Source organism: Crocodylus siamensis, chromosome 1 (assembly GCF_052110815.1).
Source record: "Crocodylus siamensis isolate JL-2025a chromosome 1, ASM5211081v1, whole genome shotgun sequence".
In the NCBI taxonomy this organism is placed as follows: domain Eukaryota; kingdom Metazoa; phylum Chordata; order Crocodylia; family Crocodylidae; genus Crocodylus; species Crocodylus siamensis.
Window position 1 is genome coordinate 339,294,382 of NC_143395.1, and position 25,649 is coordinate 339,320,030.

Sequence of the window (25,649 nt, forward strand, 5' to 3'; positions counted from 1 at the left end):
ACTAGATCATCCCCTTTGGCCAGAACCAGATCTAGCACCACCTCACCCCACCCTCTGTTGGCCCGTGGACTTCGAGTCAGATAGAGCTCATCAGTGCAGGTGAGGAAGGTTCACGACCTATCAGATTTGGCTGAATGCTCTTCCCATGAGATGTCAGGGTGATTGGAATCACCCGTGACAACCATGCACCAAGAGCACGCAGTCTGTTAGTTCCCTAGAGAATTCGTAGTCAACACTTCCTCCTGGTTAGGAGGTCTGTAATAGACTCCTACAATAATATCCCCTTCACCGCATTCTCCTCATATTCTAACCCAGAGGGTTTCAAGTTGCCTTCCTTGGGTGCCAATGTCAGGTAGTATGGAAGTGTACTGCTCCTTAACACAGAGAGCCACACCCCCTGCATTCCTCCCAACACAGTCCCTTCTGTACAAGGTATAGCCATTTTTACCTGTTATCCAGTCATAGCTGGAGTCCCACCAGGTCTCTGTTATCCCTATGAGATCGTATTTGTAATTGCTTAGCAGAAGGATCAGTTCCTCCTGTTTGTTCTCCATGCTCCTCGCATTTGTGTACAGGCACCTAAGCCTGTCATCAGAAGCCCTAGGCTGCTTTGTGCATTTAGGACAGTCCCATCCTTGGGCTGGGGTCAGAGTAAGTTCGATTGTACTAGTGAACTTCTTCATTAGTGAACTTAATTAGTGAACTTCTTTTACTTTTTTCGTAATTACCAACATTTGCAGCACCTCCCTAGTATGAGACTTCTGCCTCACTATGACTACTTAACACCTGCTGTGACACAGTTTGATTATTCTTGGCTCTTAAGTGTGGTTGCTCCAGCCAGAATTGACTGATCGTTCTTGCCTATGTTCAATATTTCACCGTTTCATCTGGGGCCCGGGAGCATGGCCACCTCCCCGTGTCGGGTCTGCTCCCTTTTGGGGTCTCTGGCACGCCAGCTGGAGGAGCTCCAGGTCACAGTCCAGAGACTACGTGCCATTAGGGACTGTGAGCAGGAGACTGACTCCTACTGCCAGGCCCTTCTCCCCCGGGAGCCGGAGGGAAGACCACCGTCTCCCGCCAGGACAAAGGAGGACTCTGGGACCTCCCACTCTGTCCAGTCAGGGGCACAGACCAAGGCGGTCAAGGGCCCCAAGGCCCACTGCACCAAGGCCCCTGCCCCGCCAGAGCTTAGCAACAGGTATGCACCTCTTGCTACTCCAGCAGAGCCTGCTCAGTTGCCAGCTCCCACAGGCAACACAGGTTCACCTGCAGCTACCGTCCCTGCTCTCCCCAAGACAAAACATAAGGTGTTTGTTGTGGGAGACTCCATCCTGAGGGGGCAATCTGCCACCCCGACCTCTTAGCCCGGGAAGTCTGGTGCTTCCCGGGGGCCCACATCCAGGACATCAGGGAGAAGATCCCAAAGCTCTTCCAGCCTACAGACCACTATCCTAGGCTCCTTATTGATGTGGGATCCAATGAAATGACTCAGAACACTCCCAGCTGGGTCATGAGGCGCTACAGAGATTTGGGAGCGGGGCTAAAGGTCTGGGAGCACAGGTGGTGTTCTCGTCGATCCTCCCAGTCTCAGGCTATGGGCTGAGGAGGGAGAGGAGGATCCATGTGGTCAACCAAAGACTGCGGCGCTGGTGTCATTGGGAAGGCTTTGGCTTCCATGACCACAGCCCGCTCTTTGGCGAGAGAGGCAGCGAGCTACTGGAAAGAGATGGCCTCCGCCTCTCCGCTGGGGAGGAGGCTCTTCTCAGCCAGTCTTTAAACTAAGCCTGCTGAGGGACGGGGGGACTGCTGGCCCGCTGAGCAACCCTTGCAAAGTCAGCGGGCCAAGGAACTTAAGAAAGTCCACCCTTGCCCCAGCCCTGGTACAATCTGTGGGCAAGGCAAGAGCCCCCAAGGGGACACTTGCCTGCCTGTACACAAATGGCAGGAGCTTGGGTAACAAGCAGGAGGAGCTCGTCCTCCTGCTCAGTGCAAATAATTATGATGTCACTGGGATGATGGAGACCTGGTGGGACTCCACCCATGACTGGACCACAGGTATAGATGGCTATAACCTATACAGGAGGGACTGTGTAGATAAAACGGGCGGGGGGTGTAGCTCTCTCTGTTAAGGAAAGCTACATGTCCTTGCAAGCTAATATTGGCGACCAGAGTGCACGGCTAGAGACCCTCTGGTTTAAAATTCGTGGGGAACACGGTGCAGGGGACACAACGGAGGGAGTCTATTACAGACCTCCCACCCAAAGTCCTAAGCTTGACCAGGAGTTCGCCCGGGAGCTGGCTGAGGCTACATGCTCCAGGAACATGGTTGTCATGGGTGACTTCAATTGCCCAGACATCTTGTGGGAGGATCACTCAGAAAATCCAAGCAGTTGCAAAGCTTCCTCTCATGCGTGGATGACCTCTACTTGACTCAAGAAGTCTATGGGCCAACAAGAGGCAAAGCACTGCTCGACCTGGTATGGGCTACTGGAGATGACCTAATCGGTGACATAGTGATCGATGGAAAGCTGGGTGACAGCGACCACGAGCTGGTCACCTTCACCATCTGCTGTAAAGCTGGCAAGTCAGCAACACGGAAGTCCTTGACTTCAAAAAAGCTGACTTTGACAAGCTCAGGAGGCTTGTCAGTCAGGCCCTAAGGGACCATGACCCCAGGGAGAGGGGAGTTCAAGAAGAGTGGCTGCTCGTCAAGGGAGCGATCCTCAATGCACAAGCTAAGTCTATTCCATCTCGAAGGAAAGGCAGCAAGGGGGCACAGCAGCCCCATTGCCTCTCCAGGGACCTAGCAGACCTCCTCAGGCTAAAACGAAAAGCCTACAAAGGATGGAGGACGGGATTAATCTCCAAGCGTCAAGGACAATAAAAAGTCCTTTTTCAGATATGTGGGGAGCTGGAGGAAAAGCAAGGGCAACACTGGACCCCTGCTGAACCAGACAGGGCAACTGACAACTGATGCCCAGGAAAAAGCCAACCTATTAAATGGGTACTTTGCATCAGTCTTTCATCAGTCCCATGGGACGCCCATGCCCGCTACAAGACAGGGAGGTCCGGGTTGGGGAGATCCTCTGCCCTCCATAAATGCTGACCTCGTGAAGGAACATCTTGAGAAGCTGGATACCTTCAAGTCAGCCAGCCCTGACAATCTACACCCCAGGGTACTCAAAGAGCTGCTGACCATCATAGCCCAGCCTCTGGCAGTCACTCATCGTGGTGTCCTGTGACCAGTAGGGTCCCCCAAGGCTCTATCCTTGGACACATATTGTTCAACATCTTCATTAATAATGTGGACACTGGAGTCAGAAGCGGACTGGCCAAGTTCGCTGATGACACCAAACTTTGGGGCAAAGCATCCATGCCAGAAGAAAGGCGGGTGATCCAGGCTGACCTGGACAGGCTCAGCAAAAGGGTGGACAAGAACCTGATGGTGTTTAACACTGAAAAATGCAAGGTTCTCCACCTTGGGAGGAAAAACCTGCAGCATCCTTAGAGGCTCGGCAGTGCTACGCTGGCTAGCACTACAGAAGAAAGAGACTTGGGGATCATCATAGACCACAAGATGAACACAAGCCTGCAATGCAATGCTGTGGCTAGTAAGGCAACCAAAACACTGGCTTGCATCCACAGATGTTCAATTTCTTCATCAGCGATTTGGACGACGGGGTGAAATGCAACCTGTTTAAATTCGCTGATGATACCAAAATTTGGGGTGAGGTGAGCACGCTAGTACGGAGGGAAAGACTGCAACAAGACCTGAACAGATTACAGGAGTGGGCTGAAATAAACAGGATGCGTTTCAATACTGACAAGTGCAGGGTGTTGCACTTAGGCAGTAGAAACCAGCAGCACACTTATAGAATGGGAAACTCCCTTCTTGAGAGCACGGAGGCGGAAAGGGATCTTGGAGTCATTACTGACTCCAAGATGAACATGGGCCGACAATGCGAGCTCACGGTTGGCAGGGCTAACTGGACCTTGTCATGCATTCACAGGTGCATCTCAAGTAGAGCCAGAGAGGTGATCCTCCCCCTCTATGCAACACTGGTCAGGCCACAGCTGGAGTTCTGCATCCAGTTCTGTGCATCCCATTTTAGGAGGGATGTGGACAACATTGAAAGGGTCCAGAGGAGGGCCACCCGCATGATCCGGGGACTACAGGGCAGACCCCACATTGAAAGACTGCGAGACCTAAACCTGTTCAGCCTTCACAAGAAAAGGCTGAGGGGGGACCTGGTGACTGTCTATAAACTCACTAGGGGGGACCAGAAGGCTTTAGGGGAGACACTGTTTCCCCTAGCACCCCCTGGCATGACAAGGAACAATGGACACAAATTACTAGAGAGTAGATTTAGATCAGACATCCACAAGAACTACTTCACAGTTAGGGCAACTAGGAGCTGGAACCAACTTCCTAGGGAAGTGGTGCTGGCTCCTACCCTGGGGATCTTTAAGAAGAGGCTCGATGACTACCTGGCTGGACTCAGGCGGGGGGTCGGACTTGAAGATCTACAAGGTCCCTTCCAACCCTACTTCTAGGATTTTATGTTTCTCAAGCAAATCCCAGGACGTCATTCTCCCCTTGTACTTGGCCTTGGTGAGGCAGCAGCTGGAGTACTGCAGCCAGTTTGGGCTCCACAATTCAAAAAGGATGTGGAGAAGCTTGAGAGAGTCCAGAGAAGAGCCACGCGCACGATCAGAGGTCAGGAAAACAGAGCTTACGACGACAGCCTGAGAGCCATGGGGCTCTTTAGCCTGGAAAAGCGCAGGCTCATGGGTAATCTAATGGCCACCTATGAGTTTATCAGGGGTGACCACCAGGATCTGGAGGGACGTTTGTTCACCAAAGCGCCCCAAGGGATGATGAGGTCAAATGGTCATAAACTACTACAAGACCGTTTCAGGCTGGACATAAGGAAGAATTTCTTTACTGTCCGAGCCCCCAAGGTCTGGAACCACCTGCCGTCGGAGGTGGTTCAAGCACCTACACTGAACACCTTCAAGAGTAAACTGGATGCTTATCTTGCTGGGATCCTATGACCCCAGCTGACTTCCTGCCCTTTGGGCAGGGGGCTGGACTCGACGATCTTCCGAAGTCCCTTCCAGCCCTAATGTCTATGAAACCTATGAAATTTTTTCACCCATTCCATATGGCTTTCATTATACTCTTTCCCTGTATCATTGTCTTCTGTTGTCTTCTATTCACCTGTTCCTACTTCTGGCTCCCTTTCTCTTATGTCCTAACTGCCACAAGAAAGGATTTAAACAAAGCTATGTTTATTTTCCCAATGACTCTTTGTATCTACCACATTCGTGAGTTAAAGCATATGCATTCCCCAAAATGGAAGCAACTCATCCAGTGATTCAGCAATTCAACCAGTATCAATCCCAAGTTTCAACTCTGAATATCCTAACCTGCAGGGTTAGAGGAGTACTTATTTCAAAGCCTCACAAGATGGACAGACATTCATGAACCACCCCCCCCACAAAGACACAGACCCATTTTTCACTTTTCCAAAGGGTTTCATGTATGATTTAGCTTCCATGAACTCCCAAATTACTGACCACAGTGAAACATTATGAAACCACAAAATCCAAGGTTACTAAAATGAGGAAGACCCCTTAAGTCTTCACGCAGGAACACATATTTGTCACATTTTTAAAAGATCCAGTTATCCAAACAAAACACGTTCAAACATTTTTCCTACGGATGTGAAGTGTTTCTCTTCTTGCTATTCAAAGATGATACAACATGTTTAATAAAATAGACAACTGGTTGAAATGAACCATGAAAAGCTTGAAAACCAAATGGCAAATTATCCTGAGAAAACTGTGCGACTGCAATTAAACAACAATTTAAGAGAAATTAGACATACTTTCTTCCTGCAGTCGAGCCATGATCTGAACATCAGTGAGGTCCTGTAGTTTGTATCCCATGGAGATAGAATCATCCTCAAGTTCCGAAGTGCTCAGTTCACTGTCTATTGATGACTGAGGGCTGAGAGGGGAACTTCTGGAAGTATAACCTACACAAAAGAACACATTCGTTTATAGCTAAGTGTCACAAAGTGCTGGCATCCGAATTAATTTTATTTGCTCATAGAAAGTCAATGGAAAAAGACTCCAATTAACATCTCGCTTATTGATTTCATGCTTGTGAAACATGGAAGACATTCTAGAATACAAATCCCTCTGTTTGATAGTGAAAAAGGTATACCACAAATAAAGAACAATTTACTCAGCTCAATTTCGATTACTTGATCCAGCCTTTATTCTAAAATGCCTCAAAACATTTGAGATGCTCTTAGCTGAACAGGGGGTCTCCTCTTGGAAACGACAGCATCACTGTGTCACGAACTTCACCCACTCTCCTATGTGCACAGTTTCTGAGTTATTTTCAAATACCTATTTATTACAGTTTTTTAAAAATTATTTGTAATTATAGTTGGACCAATTGGTAATAACAATCCAGGCCCCAGTATGCTAGTCATTGTACAAACATATAGGATAGAAAGTCCTCCCCACATAGATCTTACAATAGAAAAGGAAACTGGATTCTATTCCTTTGGGACTAGTTACACGAATAATTAAGTAAACTGGTTCAGTTCACCAAGTGCAGCCCCATGAAGGTACTGGGATTGCACAGATGAAATTGAGGGTCTCTGTGCCAGAATCTATGGCTGCTTGTAGAAGCAGCAGTGCATTACTTCGACCTGGCTTTGCAGCACCTGTATAGATCAGACCCTGCAGCAAGACTTTTTGGTGCTTTAATTTAAAGCTGATTCAATCGGCTACTAAATAAAAGCGCCAAAAAAGCCCCATGAAAGCACTCTATCTATACAGACTTTGGGAAAGCCGGGTCCAGTTAACATGCTGCTGCTTCTGGGCATCTACTGGGCTCAGCATGGGAATGTGCTGAGTTTAAAGTGCCATTTAACATTTTTTTTTTTGGTAACCTCTGCAAGCACCCAATATTATGGGTGGCAATATGAGAGAGTGTGGAAAACTTTAATTCAAGCCCAAGCGAACTTCAAGGGTTAGCAGGAAAAAGGTACAAACATTATTTTTTCTATAAGCTGAGTATAGTTGAAATGGAGGTCTTAAAACAAAATACACAAACCCATCCCACCAATGTTACTTTTACTGACATTTTGTTGATCCAACCACACATATAGTACATTCAACCACTATCAGTTTATTGTGCAGCATAAGAAATATTGAGCACAATTTATCTTCACAGCAGTTACGAAAACATTCATATGAACATGCATCATATTGCAACATTTCCATACTTGAAGACTTGACAGGAATTTTTCTTTGTCCAGTCTCCAAACTAAATTGTGGCTTCCTTCAATAAGCTGGCAGCAAACCTCACAAACTGTTTATTTCAAAAACAATAAAATTACATGATTTATAATTTTGAAAAGAAAAAACAAATCAAATAAACTATTTTGTCAGGATTAAGATCAAAGTGTTGATGAACTATTCCAGTTTCAGGAAAGTCTCATAAATAAAACTAAAAAACAGAATTTTCAACAGCCAATGGAGACTATGCCATACACCACATTACAAATATTTAGAACTGAATTGTTGGTTGCTGAAACTTGCCTACTTTAGTAATCATGAGACATTCCTGAAACTAAAATAGGTTTTCAACACTTTGGTCTCCTTGCTGAAAAAACGTGTTAACACTGCAAAGAGACCAGGGTTTCTGTGGGTAATATCTTTATCCCAATCATGTACCTGGTCCAGTAAAACATAGATCAGTGATTCTCAATCTTTTTAGACTCAAGGCTCCCCTTGTCAGACTCAAAGCACTCCTCAGAAAATGCCAGCTCTTAGTTTCCATTTGTTTTTTGTTTACAGAAAAATAATAGTGCAATTTTTCTGCTGCAAAGAACTCAGAAAGATCACAAGTCATTAAAACTATGGACCTTTATTTGAAATCACTCTATTTATCTTGTGAATCATGCTTGCACACCTAACAGCGATAATACTGAGTGACACCCTTGAAAAGATCTCAAGAATCACTGACTTAAGACAAACTTGAAATAGGTGCATTTTTCTGATCCACTGATCCACTAAAAAATATCACTCATAAAAATCATTGCCTGGAACATCATGACTACAACATCCCTCCAACATTACCTTAACACTGCAAAGTTATGCATGAGTGTTTCTGGGGTTGAAGTCTCAGTTTAATTTTGCCTTTGAATAATATAAATATATGTTCATATTATTTTTCCAAATTTCTAGAATCTTCTAGCTCAGGTTTAGGTTCACAAATCATTTAAATCTGTTCTGCGAGGTCAGGGGAGTTTACAGATGCCACTTTGAATACATATCCAGAAAAAGTGGCTGCCATTCTTTGCTCTCTAAGCTAGTCAGATGTGATTCTATGTAAAAGCCAGAGTATGAAACCATGTTTTAAATGCCTTGTGTTTCCATTTATTGTAAAAGAACTTCCATTTTCCATCTCAGTGTGAGAAGATGCAAGCTTCTCAGCACTAGGCAGGTCTTGATTTTTGGAAACAAAGTGCCCGGACAGATCAGCATGCCACTTTTGGTGCTACTGCCCCTGGACTACAGCTGTCACCTATCAAAGGGAAAGGAAATGATCTCCTCCACCTCCACTGTATTTAAGCACAGAATGGAGAAGCAAATCCACCACTGTGCTAAAAAAAGGCAATACAAGCCTTCTGCCACCTGGTCACTACTAGAACTAAAAATTAAGCTTCCCCAAGCTTCATATTCTATCTTCACTTGTTGAGCACATCTTACAAAGGAGTAACAAGTGAGGACAAATCATTGTGTCATGTAAGGCTTCTCCAGTTAAAATAAGACTATTTATAAAAGCCAATTCACTATAATACATTATGTAGAATACAAGATAATCCTCCACTTAGTAAGTCCTATAGCTAAAATTCGTGACATTTTTAACTAACAGTTAGGCATTTAGTATATTGCTGTTAAACAACAAAGGAATTAGATTTAGTAAAGCAGTTTTATAAGCAACAAGTTAAAAAAAAGCATTACCTGTCCTTTCAGGTGTTAGTATTGCTTTATTCGAGGTTTTAGAGAAGTTGGGACTATTAAAGCCATTGCTATATGGGGACAGTCTTGCAACAGGACTATAAGGGAAAGCCAAGGAGACAGGCGTAGAGAAGAGATTCCGCCATCGGCTAGCTGTTACAGATGCAAAGAAAAAAATTAAACATTTAAGGTTATAAAGGGAATATTGCTTTATCAAGATAAAATAATAAAATAAATCATAATCTGTTCGCTATAACAGTCCATGTCAAGAAGAAAATGGCCTCAAGTTCAATAGCAAAACAGAGCAATTTTTACTTTTTTTGTGGATAAATGAGAGAACAAGCCACTTATTTAATGTATTATTTACAATAACATTGCAAAGCATTTGGTCTACTCAGCAATATAATAGGGGGGTCTCAAAATAGGCAAGAGTAAGCTAACTTAAGCTCCAGCACCACATGGCTTCCAGCTGCATCGCCAGACCAGGGAGCACAGGGCTGCACCAGTACCCCAGAGTGTGTGTGTATGTGTGTATGTAGGGAAGAGCAGAGTGTGTGTGTACGTTCGTACAGTGAGTCCCACACATATACCCCACCATACACATGCACCCACACACCCCTTTGCGCTACCATACACAGACCACCACACCCACACAGCACCCCACATATCCACACCCCCCCACATGCTCCCTCATCCTACACTCCCACCAACACACCCACACACCACATACCCACATCCCCCCACAAACCTATACCCACCCCTCCATGCCCCCCACAATATACAAGAGTAAAACTTCATTTCAAGCTATTATGCAATCACCTCTAGGTATACTACACAAATGCATGTAAATCAGGACAAAAATATTTTTTGAAATCAAATTAATGAATGTTGTAGATGTTTGATTTTTAGAATATAATTTGGCATTTTTCTGGTTCCAAGATGGCAAAACCCCTTGCTGAAAGGAGTAGTTCCAGGGACAAAGGGAGGGACTTCTGGTGGCAAAGATCAGGAGTTATGGGACAGGACTTCCAGTCATGGGAGGCGACCAGGAGCGCGGCACCTGTCAAGGGCCGGGGCTACCCACGTGGACCTCGACAGCTTGCCAAAACTCAGTAAGCAGCCCTCTGCCTGAAATAACTGCCCGCCCAAGGTTTCTAACAGATGGGTACAGATAGATATAATAAACTGCTATCCAATGGTATGCAAAACTATTGGTTCAGAGATGATACCTTTTATTTGACGAACTAAAAAAAAAAAAGATCACAAAAAATTATCTTTCTTTGCAAGCTTTCAGGTGCCCTTCTTCAGGCTAAGGGAAAATTAAAGCTTGCAAAGACAGATAATACCCAAACCAAAAATTGGGAATTTTTTTTTTTAAATCAGAGAAAACCAGGATCCCTGCTGATCATTACATTTCAGTTTAGAGTAGCAGGAAGAAAAATTTCCTTCTCTTTAGCACAACCAATGTGAGGGATTTACATAGGTAAATGGGAAGTGTACTAAATTGTGAGAATTTTTAGTTCCCCTGCTGAGCTCTTCAGGTGCAAGCAGCTCTTCAGCTGTTCAAAAAAATCTCCCACCCATGGTTTCCCAATCCCTTTAAAGGGTGTACAAATCAACCTTTTCTACAGCGCATTCAGACCAACACCAAATTCTCCCTTTGAAGCTGTTGTGTTGCAGAAAATATGTAGCACTGCTGAAAGAACAAAGGAAGCGCTCATTACCATTAGTGGAACAAAGCAATCTGCAATGGAAATGAAGAATCTGCAATGCCCTAGAATCCTTCATGGTGCGACAAAAATTAGACTAGGGAATGAGGGCATAATCATGCAAAATAAAATCTGCTTGGCCAAGGAAATAGTGTGATCTCCTCCCTTTCCCAAGACAACACAATTCCTCAACCTTTCAAAAGAAAAAGAAAATTAAAGCTCTGAGGTCTTAACAAAGATGCACTGGCACAATATCTAGCCACACTGTCTACATCTCATCAATCCTATTAATCTTTAGCATTAAACACACCCAATTTCATTCCAAAGGAGTTCAACTACACAGACTGTCTTAAAGAGAACGCTCAGTATAACTGTACCTGTAATTTTTAAACTTTTTATTAGCCCTCAGTACCTCTAGTTAAAGATCACCGTTCAATAACAACGGATTACACTGACAGGATCACAAAGAACTATTTGCTCATCCAACACAAGCTGTTTTGTAACAGTTTGAACACTTGCCAGGCCAATTAGCTGCCTGCATGTTCTCACCCACAGATGTGGTCAACAATACAGCACAAATAAACAGCATTCATCATTTTTCACAATAACGATTGTGAACAGCCCCACCAAGCACAAACCTACAGTTATTGTGGTTATGACAGTAAGAACCCACACTAAGAAACACAATTAGTATTTATGGCAAACAAGAAGATTCCAAATTACTTTTTTCAGTTTGTGCTTTCAAGAAAAGACGGAAGTGATAAAAATATACACATATATGTATAGACTCATCAAAAAACCTGAACAGGACAAAAAGGAAACAAACATGGCTCGTTTTGGATGTTTTGATCAGAGTATCTAACTTTACTGAATTTAAATTTCGTTACTTAGCTCTGCTTTTTAGAATTAAATTTACAGGAAGTTTATTATTTATTAGATTTACATCCTGTGCTATCCAAAAGACTCAGTTCATTTGGACTCCATTTTAATAAAACAAAATAAAGTCTTGTGATGCTCATTTTTATCTTAAATCAGTCACTCCTGCAATAGTGACTAATTTTGAGGCTCACGTTTCATTTAAGAAATAAAATAAAATAAAGCAAGCTTCTAAAAATAGAACTTGTGGAAAAAAGTTTGCAAACTAGTCTGGCATGTACCCTAAAGATTGTAAAGATGGACCCAAGACTAGCAGAGCATTAAGAACAAATATGTAGGAGTGGGAAATGAAGAATCTTGAAGTAAAGAAGCTTCTGAGAGCTGCTGTCTTTAGTAAAGGGAAAAGGTTGCAGCACAGCAAGAATGCAAGCTCTCAATAACATGGAGTTGTCTACATTGCAGAAAGAGATTAAAGAGATTGAAGTTCTGTACTACAGTTTATCACAGATGGCCTTCAACAAATAAATTCAAATCAGATTTAGACCTTCTGGCTGCAGACAGAAGTTAGCACTTAAATCAGTTTGTGCATCAGAAACTGGTTTAAACCTGTAATGGATCAGAAGCTCAGTGCACATAAACCAGTTTCAAAATGGTCAAAACCAGTTTGACATACACCTGGCTGAATGTAGCATCAGGCTTAACTGATTTGGCTCAAGCAGGTTTATGCAATGTCTGTCCCAGACCAGGTTTAACTTAACAAGATTCCTCCAGCATCCTGGCATGCTCTTTAGGCTGGGTTCTCTACTCCAGCCCAGGCAAGCTGGCCCTGCTCCTCTGCTCTGCAGCTGGAACAGGGACAGGCTGGGGCAGGCAAGGTCTGGCCAGAGAGGGGTTTAATTCCCCCCTCTCTATCCCACCAGCAGAGACCCAACCCAGGTCTGCCAGACACTCCCCCCTTGCAGCCGCAGCAGCAGAACACCATGGCCCCTGAGGCAAAGGCAGGCAGGGAGGAGGGTTAGTCTTCCCTCTGCCCCATTGGCAGCCGGGTCTTCCCATCATCACTGCTGCACTTGGAACAAGGCCCCTGCTATCCCCTCCACCAGATGCTGGAGGCAGGGGGAATAACCCCTGTCCCTACCCCAAGGGGCTCTGCTGGCCAGCGTCTGTCCATGCCCCCACCATGCCGCTACAGCAGGAGGCGGCAGGGCCCTTGCTAGGGGCAGCAGCCCCTGTCATAATGTCAGGGAGCATGAGCCCCTTCCCAGCAGGAGCACTGCACTGCAGGGCAGGTCAGGGTAGGAAGAGTTGCAGCAGGCTACACACAGCAGCACTGGGGTCTGGAGGCAGCCAGAGCCCTTCAAGGCCCAGCAGCACTGCCATGCTCCGCAGTAGCTCTGCCCACCCCGCAGTGCAGCCCCCAGCCAAGAATCGACTCCCAAGGGAGCTGGTGCTCTCCTCTACCCTGGGGGTCTTCAAGAGGAGGTTGGATAGGCATCTGGCTGGGGTCATCTGAACCCAGCATTCTTTCCTATCTATGCAGGGGGTCAGACTTGATGATCTACTGAGGCCCCTTCCGACCCTAACACCTACGAACCTATGAACAGGCTTGCACTTGGGGAAAACAGGACAGGGGTTGCCCCCATCACAGTTGCTCCCCCCTTGCCACTCCAGCAGTGGGCAGTGGGGAGGCCAGACGCCACTAGCAGGGCCCTGGCGGGGGGAGGGGCAGAGAATGGGGTTATTCTCTTCTTTGCCCCCAGGGCACCACAGCTGGGTCTGCCCAGGCTGGCTGCTGCTGCTGCTGCAGCTTGGTCCACACTCAGGGCAGCATCCAGCAGAATAACCCCCCACCTACCAGGAGGGGCCTGGCCCCAAGAGCAGACAAAGTGGCGGTGGCAGAGGACACTCGGCTGTGGTGACCTCAGGGAACAGAAGGGAATAACCCTGTTCCCTGCTCCCCACCCCCCAGGAGCCCTGCTGGCAGCATCTGGCCCTGCCCCTGCCCAGGCACTGGAGTGACAAGGGGGCAGCAACCATGACGGGGGTGGTTTCCCCAAGTGCAGACATCTTCCTGGCAGGAGGCCATGCTGCAGGGCAGGCAGAGCGGTTGTGGAACACAGTGGTGCTGCAGGGGGCTTGGGAGGACTCTGGCTCCATCCAGACCCCAGTACTACCATGCACAGCCCGCCCCAGCTCTGCCTGACCCACGGCTGAGGGGGGACCTGGTGGCTGCCTACAAACTCATCAGGGGAGATCAGCAGCAAATAGGTAGAGCCCTTTTCTCCCCAGCACCACCTGGGGTGGCAAGGAACAATGGTAATAAGCTGATGGAGAATAGGTTTAGGTTAGAGATCAGAAAGCAATATTTTACAGTGAGGGTGGCCAAAATCTGGAACCAACTTCCCAGGAAGTGGTCCTTGCCTGTACCTTGAGCAAATTCAAGAGGAGGTTAGATGATCACCTGTCTGGGGTCTTGTGAACCCAGCATTCATTCCTGGCTGTGGCAGGGGTCAGGCTAGATGATCTGTTCAGCCTGACCCTAGCTACTATGAAACTATAGTGCAGCGCCTCTGCCAGAAAGGGGTTTGCGCTCCCCAACATTATGACAAGGGCTGCTTCCCCCATCAAGGGCCCTGCCCCCTCCCACTGCATATGGCCAGGTAGAGGCATGGCCAGATGCCAGCCTTCAGGGCACCTTGTGACAGGAGGCAGGGACGGTGATTATTCTCCTACCCTTTGGCATTTTGCAGAGGGGACAGCAGGGGGCTTATTCCACCACAGGGAGTGCGTGCAGTGATGACGGTGGGCAGCCACAACTGACAGTGGGGGTAGGGGAGAGGCTAACCCTCCTCCCTGCCTCCCTCTGCCTCAGGGGCCATGGTGCCCTGCTGCTGCAGCAGTGAGGAGGGAACGCCCAGCAGACAAAGCTCAGGTCCTTGCCAGGGGGACAGGGAAGAGGGAATTAAACACCTGTCTGGCCAGTATAGCCTGGATTGGCCACACCCTCCCAGAACACTTTTCTGCAGCTAAGGGCACACTTTAGCACCCCTCCCCCTCAACTCCTGGCCTGAGCAACAGCAGGCATACGTGTCTGCATTGCCTTAGTCCAGAGAGAATGTCTGTCCTGTTACAAACTGGATCAACCTAGGCAGCTTAGATTAAGCTTCAAAGGTGAATCAACTCAGGCTCCAGCTTTCTGAATGTCTGTCCCTAGTCTAGAAGTTCAGTGCACATAAACCAGTTTCAAAATGGCTGAGACTCGTTTAAGATAAACCTGACTGAATGTAGTATCAAGCTCAACTGATTTGGATCAAACCGGTTTATGAAACGTCTGTCCCAGACCAAATCTTGTTCAAGGTAATTACAGGCCCCAAGCATCCCAGCATGTTTTGCAGCACCAGACTGGGCTGCGTTACGCTGTCTGCTCCAGAGAGCAGGGCTGACCCCGACCCTCTGCTCCCTAGCACGGTCTGGAGCCAGGGAGGGAAGTTTTTTTTATTTTTTTCTAATATCTGTTTATTCTCCCAGTTTGCTTAAAATGTATATAAAGGTTTAGGGCTAGCTTCCAAAATAGCCAACAAATTTGCACCCAAAAATAAATGAAACCACATATGTAATTGCCAAAATATAAGTACTAATTACACAGGTGGATTTCTTAGCATCTTGCATAAGTCAACAATTGCAGGAGTATTTACAGTATCACCACCCCTAAAATTACAAAATTATGAGTAGAACTGTCTCAAATCAAAAGTCTGCCTTTAAAATATGAGATTAAACAAAAGGATAACCATGAATTCTTTTTCAACATGATTCTATAACAATTTGGGGGGGGGGGTTTGAATCCTCAGGCTCATTTTGTGAAAACCATGTCACATTTCAGCCTACTCTTTCTGAACTCCCCTGATTCTGTTCATAATATATTGCATCTGTCATGCTGGATTGCATCATCCACTGTATGTTAAAAGACCAAGGGCAGGAGATGGAAAGGGAGGAGGAAACCCTTGGGCAGGAAGAAATGCCACATTCTTCACATTCCAAACAGATCAAGAGATCTGAGAGGACCCAGAAGAGGAGGAGACGCGTGCTCGTCATAGGCGATTCCATCCTGAGAGGTATGGAAGGGCCCATTTGTCGCCAGGACCCTTCAGCACGAGAGGTCTACTGCCTGCCTGGAGCTAAGATTCAGGATGTGACGGAGGTAATCCAGGCCAGGATCAAGCCCACCGATTACTACCCCATGGTCCTTGTCCATGTGGGTACTAATGATGCGGCCAGGAGAACCCCCGATCACCTGATGGCGGACTACCAGGCTCTCGGCAGCGTGCTGAGGGAATTTGGTGCACAGGTGGTATTCTCTTCCATCCTACCAGTGAACGGACGTGGAAGACGGCATGAGAACTGCATCCGAGAGACCAACTGGCGGCTTCGGCAGTGGTGTCTCGAGGCAGGCTTCGGCTTCCTGGACAATGACCCACACATTACAACGAGGGACATGCTCAGCTGGGATGGGCTTCACCTGTCCCCCAAAGGTAAGCGTGTGTTTTCTTCCAGGTTGGCGGATCTCCTCCGGCGGGCTTTAAACTAGGCTCGTCAGGGGGAGGGGAAGATGAGGGTGGGGGAGGCTGTGGACCACCAAACCAGGTGGCACCCACAAGGACAGCCCAGCCTGAAGAAAGAGAGCTTTGGGAACGTGAAAGGCAGGGGGTGGACAGCAATACGGCACAGGTAAGGAACGGGAAGGTTAGGGACAAAAAGCCCTTTAGGACTTGGAGCGAGGGGGTAGCAAAAGCACCAGTCACAGGGCTCAAGTGCCTATATACTAATGCTAGGAGCATGGGGAACAAGCAGGATGAACTAGCGCTCCTGGTTGCACTAAACGACTACGACTTAGTGGGGCTGACGGAAACCTGGTGGGACCCATCCCACAACTGGGCGGTACATATTGAGGGCTATAGATTGTACAGAAAGGACAGAGTGGGGAAAAGGGGGGGAGGGGTTGCGCTCTATGTTAAGGAGCAATATACATCAACCCTCATCAAGACAGAATCAAAGGATGAGGAAGTAGAAGGACTGTGGGTTAGGCTACATGGGGGGCAAGGAGAAAAGGATTTGGTGGTAGGGGTCTGCTACAGACCCCCACATCAAGGGGAAGAAATAGATTTGGGGCTCCTGAGGCAACTCTCAGAGACCATAAAAGCTAAAGAGGCGGTGGTCATGGGGGACCTAAACTACCCGGACATCTGCTGGGAGACACAGACAGCAAAGTCCCACCGCTCACGCAGGTTTCTAACCTGTGTACAGGACCTCCACCTGACGCAGGAGGTACATGGTCCCACTAGGGGGAATGCCTTACTGGATCTGGTATTGGCAACGGGGGATGACATAGTAGGGGACCTACAGATCGGTAGCCATCTGGGGGACAGTGATCACCTAAAAGTACAATTCAACATAAGGCGTCGAGTGGGTAAGGTAACCAGTAGGGTGAACGTGCTGGACTTTAGGAAAGCTGATTTCAGCAAACTCAGGCGATTAGTGAAGGATGCACTGCAGAGTAGTAGTTTTGAAACGATGGGAGCCCAAGAAGGGTGGCTGTGCCTTAAGGAAGCTATCCTTCTCGCACAAAGCGAGACGATCCCCGTGCGAGGTAAAAGAGGGAAAGGGGCCAGGAGGTTTCCCTGGCTGACCAGAGAAATCCTGGGCAGACTAAGGGCCAAAAGGGGAGCACATAAAAAGTGGAAACAGGGAGAGATCACCAAAGAGGAATATACCTCTTCTGCTCGTGCTTGTAGGGAGGCAGTTAGACAGGCCAAAGCTACCATGGAGCTGAGGATGGCAACCCAAGTAAAAGACAATAAGAAATTGTTTTTTAGATATATAGGGAGTAAAAGGAAGGCCCAGGGAGGAATAGGACCCCTGCTAAATGGGCAGAAACAATTGGTGACGGACAGAGGGGACAAGGCTGAACTCCTCAACGAGTTCTTCGCCTCAGTGTTCCTAAGTGAGAGGCATGACAAGTCTCTCACTGGGAGTGTAGGGAGGCAGCAGCAAGGCACCAGACTTCCATGCGTGGACCCTGAGGTGGTGCAGGGTCACTTGGAGGAACTGGATGCCTTTAAGTCGGCAGGCCCGGATGAGCTCCATCCGAGGGTACTGAAGGCACTGGCCGACATCATTGCAGAGCCACTGGCGGGAATATTTGAACGCTCGTGGCGCACGGGTCAAGTCCCGGAGGACTGGAAAAGGGCCAATGTGGTTCCCATTTTCAAGAAGGGGAGGAAGGAGGACCCGGGTAACTATAGGCCAGTCAGTCTCACCTCCATCCTTGGCAAAATCTTTGAGAAAATCATCAAGGCTCACATTTGTGAGAGCCCGGCAGGACAAATTATGCTGAGGGGAAACCAGCACGGGTTCGTGGCAGGTAGATCGTGCCTGACCAATCTAGTCTCTTTTTATGACCAGGTCACAAAACGCCTCGACGCAGGAGGAGGGGTGGATGTCGTATACTTGGACTTCAGGAAGGCCTTTGACACGGTATCCCACCCCATACTGGTGAACAAGTTAAGGGGCTGTGACTTGGATGACTGCACAGTCCGGTGGGTGGAGAATTGGCTGGAGGGTCGCACCCAGAGAGTTGTGGTGGATGGGTCGGTTTCGACCTGGAAGAGTGTGGGCAGTGCGGTCCCGCAGGGCTCGGTGCTTGGACCGATATTCTTTAATGTCTTCATCAGCGACTTGGACGAGGGGGTGAAATGTACTCTGTCCAAGTTTGCAGATGACACTAAGCTATGGGGCGAAGTGGACACGCCGGAGGGCAGGGAACAGCTGCAAGCAGACCTGGACAGGTTAGACAAGTGCGCAGAAAACAACAGAATGCAGTTCAACAAGGAGAAATGCAAAGTGCTGCATCTAGGGAGGAAAAATGTCCAGCACACCTACAGCCTAGGAAATGACCTGCTGGGTGGCACGGAAGTGGAAAGGGATCTTGGAGTCCTAGTAGACTCCAAGATGAACATGAGTCGGCAGTGTGATGAAACCATCAGAAAAGCCAATGGCACTTTATCGTGCATCAGCAGATGCATGACAAATAAGTCCAAGGAGGTGATACTTCCCCTCTATCGGGCGCTGGTCAGACCGCAGCTGGAGTACTGCGTGCAATTCTGGGCGCCGCACTTCAAGAAAGATGCGGATAACCTGGAGAGGGTCCAGAGAAGGGCCACTCGTATGGTTGAGGGCCTGCAGGCCAAGCCCTATGAGGAGAGATTAGAGAAACTGGACCTTTTCAGCCTCCGCAAGAGAAGGTTGAGAGGCGACCTGGTGGCTGCCTATAAGTTCGTCAGGGGGGCACAGAAGGGAATTGGTGAGTATTTATTCACCAAGGCGCCCCCGGGGGTTACAAGAAATAATGGCCACAAGCTGGAGGAGAGCAGATTTAGATTAGATATTAGGAGGAACTTCTTCACAGTTCGAGTGGCCAAGCTCTGGAACAGGCTCCCAAGGGAGGTGGTGCTCTCCCCTACCCTGGGGGTATTCAAGAGAAGGTTGGATGTGTATCTAGCTGGGGTAATGTAGGCCCAGCACTCTTTCCGGCTTATGCAGGGGGTCGGACTCGATGATCTATTGAGGTCCCTTCCGACCCTAGCATCTATGAATCTATAAGGGCCATATTTTTAAAGATATTTAGGCACACAAATCACATTTATTTCAGTAGGACCTATGCACCTAGATACCTTTAAAACTCTAGCCCCCAGAACCTAGAGGCATTCAACAAAGGGGGCTACAGATACAGGGGGTGCATATATGGGTGTACTGCACCTTACATTTATACTTATTGGATAAACTGCCCACAGCTACTTTTTGTGACATTTACGCTAAGTACAGACTGTCAAAAAGCCAGAAGCAAAATCAATTCAATCTTCTCAAGTTGGTCTAACTGTGTAAATTGAATCAATAAGTGAGCATGCAGACATTCAATTTTGATTACAGAAATGCAGCAACACGCCTGCAGTGGCTCAAGCCAAAAGCCAGGGGAGTGCTAGAGCATGCCTCCCTGCTTAGTTTGAGTAGACAACTCAGGCCAAGGCTAACCGCCCACCCTGTGAGAGGGTGTTTGTGGGGGAGGTACAAAGCACCCTAAGATGCTGGGGAACTACGAGTTAACTTGAATCTGGAGGGGATCTGGTACAATAAACCTGGTTCAATAAACCAACTTAACCTAAATCAGTCAAGTCTGATACTGCATCCATCTAGGTTTATCTTAAACCAGGGGTGGGCAAAATGCGGCCTGGGGGCCAGATGTGGCCTGTCATGCCATTCTATCCAGTCCACGGGGCCCCTAAAAAATCTAGAAAATTAATATTCATCTGCCCTGGGCTGCCTGTTAGGCAGCCCTTGATAGCTTGCCCTCTACCCAAAATAATTGCCCGCCCCCATCTTAAACCAAGTTCAGTCATTTTGAAGCAGTTTATGTGCACTGAACTTCTCGTGTGTTACAGATTTGAACCAGTTTCTGATCACTTACACTGGTTTATGTGTAATTTCTGTCCTTAGCCTCAGACAAAGTGAACAGGATCTGGCCCCAACTGCTCAAAAGAGGTATGGAGTCTACACCTGCAAACTGACTGACCTTGAGCACAGAACAGTGATCAGTCACTCAGATAACTTGAAGGTATGGGACTGAAAGGTTAAATGCAAAAGAATGGTCAGGTTCAATGGGAGGGAAAGCAGGGGGCTGGGGTGGGAGGAACAGCCAAGGTTGTAAAACGTTCTGGCTTTGAACCTTTAAGCTTCAACTGAATCATGTTTTGAAACTTTTTTCTGCAACAATATGGTCTAGAGGCTTACCATATTTACTCAAATAAAAGATGACTATGATTATAAACTGAATATAGGTTCTATATGTTGAAAATGTATAAGTTCATTATAATTTTCCAGGTATAGAATAAAATTATTGGAGGTTTGCCTTGAACTTGTTCCCTTCCCACTGCTAAAGCAAGGAAAATAAATTGGGGAGGGAGAGAAAGGGGGACCAAATAGCACCTTTGCTCTCTGCTTCCCCCCAACTTTTTCCCTTGGCAGCCCCTTTCCCCTCTCTTTACTGTCAGACCCTGCCTTCCCTGAAGTGAGGAGCAAATTTGAAAATAACCTTGAAATTAAATGCGGTTGACTCTAGTGGGGCCCAGCCCAATGAACTATTTAGTAAATCATTAGCCTTTAGCTTTGGACAGATATCATGCATGATTTGTACAACATGTAAGTAGGTGCCCAAGTGCTGCTCAGAAGTGTATTATGGAGTACCTGTACTAAAACAGCAGTTTCAGAATGAGGTAACATGCATCAATTGTGGATAAACTAAGTCAATGGCTGTTATATGCAAATTTTTACAGCCGTGTTTAAAACCACCGTGACACCAGAGCTCAGCATGCGAGTCTACCTTAGATACCCCTTCCCACAAAAAATCCATGGGCTAATTTGCCCCCACTCATGACTGGGGCATGTCACAAGTCCTGAGATGCTCCAAAAATGTATATGCAGATGAGGTTCAGGGCAAACTAGTTTGGCCTCACCTCATAGAGGGCAGGACCACACTAATCATATGTGCTAGGCTGAGAGGGGACACAAGAGGAACTCTTTGGGGTCCCATTTTGTGATGTTTGCCAGGCATTTAAGGCTGGTGAAGAAACAGGAATCATTGGAAATGGCAGAGCTCAGCTGTAGGAGTGAAGAGGAAGTCAAAATGTATGTAATGTACCATGACTTTAAAAAGTGTCAGCAGTGAGGGGGGCTGTGCACAATGGGCAGTACTATACATCATATATGTCATATTCAGATGGGCTGCACTAACTAATTGTTTACCTGGCAGGAGAAGCCTATGATCAGTGCAGTGGGTTTCTCTAGCCCCACCTCCCCGGGATAACTGTTCTTTTGGCGTGGTTTAGTACCTACTGAGGCGCTGGGGCTTAATGCCCATTTTATAGAAATAGGAGGCTCCTCCCTAGCTTGTTCTTGTAGCCATAAGGCTAGGGGCAGGCAAAACTTGGGGGCATCCGAACCCCAAACCTCTGGGCTTGGGCCTGCACACAGGATGCCTGCCAAAAGTCTTTGGAAATATCTGAAGCCCCTGGTGGGGGTGGAGGATGTTTGCCAGTTGTAGGGACACTTATGGTTCTGGACTGACTCATGGATTTGGACTTGATTTGGCTTGAAACAAATACAATTCTTAAAAACAAAACAAAACAAAAAACCCCAACTAATCATTTGTGGAATAGAACCTTTAGCTCAAAGGATCAGAGGAGATGAGGCAATTAGTGGGGTAGAAGGACCGGGGCGGGGCGGAGAAATCAAAGGGAACCTATATATGAATGACATCACAATAGTGGCATGGCATGAAATAAAACATCATTAGAAAAGATCCTAAATCATGTAGCTGACTATGGTGAAACTACAGAAGCATGCTTAAATAAAAGCAAGAGTGTGTTGTTGGCCATAGGAGAGTGGGAGAACACAGAAGGGTTTATGGGCTGCAAGTAGTCAAGGATAATGGTAAAATATTAGGGGTGATTTTCGACATATGGGGAAAAGGGCATGGGAAGACATCAGGACATGGGGTAGGAAGGTTTTGAGCTTATGGGGCACAAGGCATCTAACCTTTTCCGGGAAAGCAGAAATAGTGAAACAAGTGTTCTTGGCCATGATCTTGTTTATAGAGATAGTATATCCACCCGTGTGGCTGCAGGCAAGACAACAGCAAAGAGAGATCTGTGTGTTCTTGTAGGGAGTGGGGACAGAAAGTGTGGCCAGGAAAGAACTTTATAAAGCAGGAATACTAGGAGGTTGGAAGCTCCTGGAGATAGGAGGTCTTCGTGTACATGCACTTTAGAAAAGAAGAGAAATTAGTGGGGAGATTCAGTAGATTTTGGCAGGGGGGAAGAATTTTGAGGCTACTGGGTTTGTCCGAGACATGGTGGGTGGGCCTTCATCACATTTCATAGACTGGGGGTTTTGGGGTTACAAACCTTACAACAAACAAAAGCCACGATGCAGACAATTAAGGGGAAAGATGAGATAACAGACATGGGACATCTCTCATGGCCACAGCTGAGAACAGTATAGAAAGGAGTAGCAGGTAAACAGTGGAAAGCAGCTCACAGGCAGTTTGCAGGGAGAGGGGTAAGACGGGTACTGACAGTAAAAGAAAAGCAACACAGATGGGGTTGGTATGAACAGCAGAAGGCCCAAGAAAATTGTGTAACAGTGAGGAAACAATATACCATATGGTCTGGGAGTGCTTCTTTGGAAAAAAAGTATGGGGATGAGTACAAAGGTTTCTGACAGAGATAAGATGGGGAATAGATGTTTCCTATGAGGAAGGGATGTTTGGGTTGGTAGAAGGAGGACCTTAGAGAATGAGAAGTTAAAGTGGTGCCCATAGGAATAAAAGCTGTGCTATGGAAAGTGAGATGCTTATTAGTCACCAAGGGCTTATGTATTACAGTGACAATATTTACAGTTAGGGTACTAGGAAATTACGAAGTACATGGGACAAGACCAGAGTAGAAGCTAGAAGCAGAATCTACACATGGTGTGGAAATACATAAGCTGGAATAGATTGTTGCAGCTGGCAGGAAAAGGATAAAGAGATGGGTGAACAGAGGGAGTGGGAATGCTAGAACTAGACAAGAGGGAAAATTTCAATGTATAAAACAAGCAAGAAACATTATATTATAGATGCACACAACAGAAAGGGTTCATGTATAAGCATAGTTGTATATTATTGAGGTTGATGTGTTGTATGAAGTGGTTTATGTATAAGAGTTATATATGCTGTATAAAGTTGAATATGTAAAAGAGTTATTAGTGTTGTATGAAGTTGGTGATGTAAAAGTGTGATGTGTGTTTTAAATTAAAAAAAGAAACAAAACCACAAAACCACAAAAAAAACCAAAACCAAAAACAAAAACAAAAAACCCTAAATCCATGTGGTAGAAGGAGGTAATGATCAGTGACTGGAAGATCCGTGTGTGTGTGTATACACACACATACAGATAGATAGATTTTTTGTTATTACTGATAGGACACAGTAATTAACTTCACTGTAGGATACAAGTACTCTGCCAAAACATACATGTAGGCAGTGACAGGGGCCTGCTGGGGCACAAGGATGCTAAATTGTGAGGGCTGCCTGCCACCTAGCCCCGCATTTTAGCACCCTGGTGCCCCATCCAGCCCCTCTGCTGCCTGCCACTGACCCCTGGGGCCCCCTGCCAGAACAGGTTTGGGTCTGCCCTTCCTCACACTGCTGCAATCCCAGGTGCACATGTAGATGCTGCTCCTGGGAGCAGCTGACTATGGCACAAGCTGAGCTAGTTTTGTGGTTTTGTTTGTTTTTGGTTTTTTAATATATATTTTGTAAAAATATACATGGTAGATTCCCTGGCAGGGGAAATACCATGACCACTAAGAGGGTTTTCTACTGGCAGGGGAACATCGCTTTCTTGGCAGGGGAACATACCTTGAACCAAGGTAAGGCATTATCAGTCTCCCACTTCCACTTCCAGGGTGAAGATCCCTGCTATACACCAACTTTATGAAAATGGGAGACTTCTTTCTAGCTTGCTTATATGGCTAAGGGCAAGCAAAACTCAGGGGCCTCCAAACCCCAAGCCTCCAGACTTGGGCCTACACATAGGATGCCCTCCAAAGGATTTCAAAGCATCCGAAGCCTCAGGCGGGGGTGGAGAATATTTGTCGGTAGTACAGCCACATTTGGTTCTTGAGTGACTCACAGATTTCGAATTGATTTGGCTGATTTGGCTTGGAACATGAAAAATTTTCCTTAAAAAATGTGGTAGATACCCATTAGCATGCTTGCCCAATATGGATCGTGTGTTTTAGATCATGCTCAGTGTTGGCAAAATTTAAATCCATTTCATAGCTGGCTTCCATTGCTGAGCACATGCTGCTTTTGGTAGCAGTTTAATGATAAACAATGTATTTAGTGAGATTCCCTCGTATGCAGTTATAAAGACAAAGAGCCTTTTTCCCCCATGCCAATTTGGGTGGGAAATCTCATCTTGCATTTCAGTAAATACAGCCCTTGGACACACTGGGCACATTTACACGAGACATTTACTGCAGTTGCCTAATCAACTCCTCAGTAAAGTCTCAGCATCTGCATATGCGACCCTCTTAGGGAACAGTAAACTAATAAACACTGCCATAGGTTAGTACTTGTAAACACAAGTACTATCCTGCCGTGGCACAATTTGCTGCACTGCAGTGCATGTGTAGATAGTGATGGGGCTGGCTGGGGCACAACATGCTTCAGTGAGGGGACTGCCTGCCAGCTACCTCCACACTGGAGCACCCTCATGCCCCAACCAACCCCTCTGCAGTACACTGAGCTGGGTCGGAGCAGCTCAGGTCTGGCTGGTAGGCTGACCACCCCCGCCCCCGCCAAACCTCTGCCAGCTGGGGCTACTCTGACCCAGCTCAATGTTCTGTGGTCCTAGGCACATGTGCAAATGTAGTGCCCTGGAGCAATAAGCCCTAGCTTGAACTGCGCTGGAGTTTCTTCAGCCATGCTAACTGCACATGTAGATGCAACCACTGAAGAGCAAGAGCTCAAGAGTGGATGCAGAAGGCTGAGCCTGGAGCAAAACTTACTGTTGTACATCTGGTTTTGGAGTGTGCCTTTGGGCTGGGTAGGTAGGAGTGAAATGAACGGGTCATGTTTGGGCCCTTCAGTACTGCAACCTGCTTTTGCAGCAGTGTCAACCTATACCTCATTGCTGCTTGTATGGATCATGACAGAAGAAGAAATTCTTCAGTCGTTATGACTATGTTAGTAATACATTAAGAACTAAAATTTCATGCTGATAGGCTCACAGCTACTTGTTCCTGTCCTGAGCATGAGACCATGAAAAAGATGCTATAAAGTAAAACAGGGTTAGGATGTCCAATTAGCCAGGTGCTCTGTGCTTATGAATAATCATTGACAGACAGGCTGTCCATGCATGG

The 25,649-nt window shown here is 46.7% G+C and overlaps 1 protein-coding gene across 4 annotated transcripts in view; it reads right to left on the reverse strand.

Annotated features, from left to right (window-relative positions):
* SLAIN1 (SLAIN family member 1) overlaps window positions 1-25,649 on the reverse strand; it is a 107,433-nt gene that overhangs the window by 27,640 nt on the left and 54,144 nt on the right. For 3 of the 4 annotated variants that reach the window (XM_090023854.1, XM_090023835.1, XM_090023860.1), the window contains 2 exons: window positions 9,052-9,201; window positions 5,892-6,041 (listed from right to left, as the gene is read on the reverse strand). In XM_090023854.1, the coding sequence (XP_089879980.1) occupies window positions 5,892-6,041; window positions 9,052-9,201 (300 nt within the window). The remainder of the gene's footprint in view (window positions 1-5,891; window positions 6,042-9,051; window positions 9,202-25,649) is intronic. The other variant, XM_090023844.1, reaches the window with a different exon arrangement.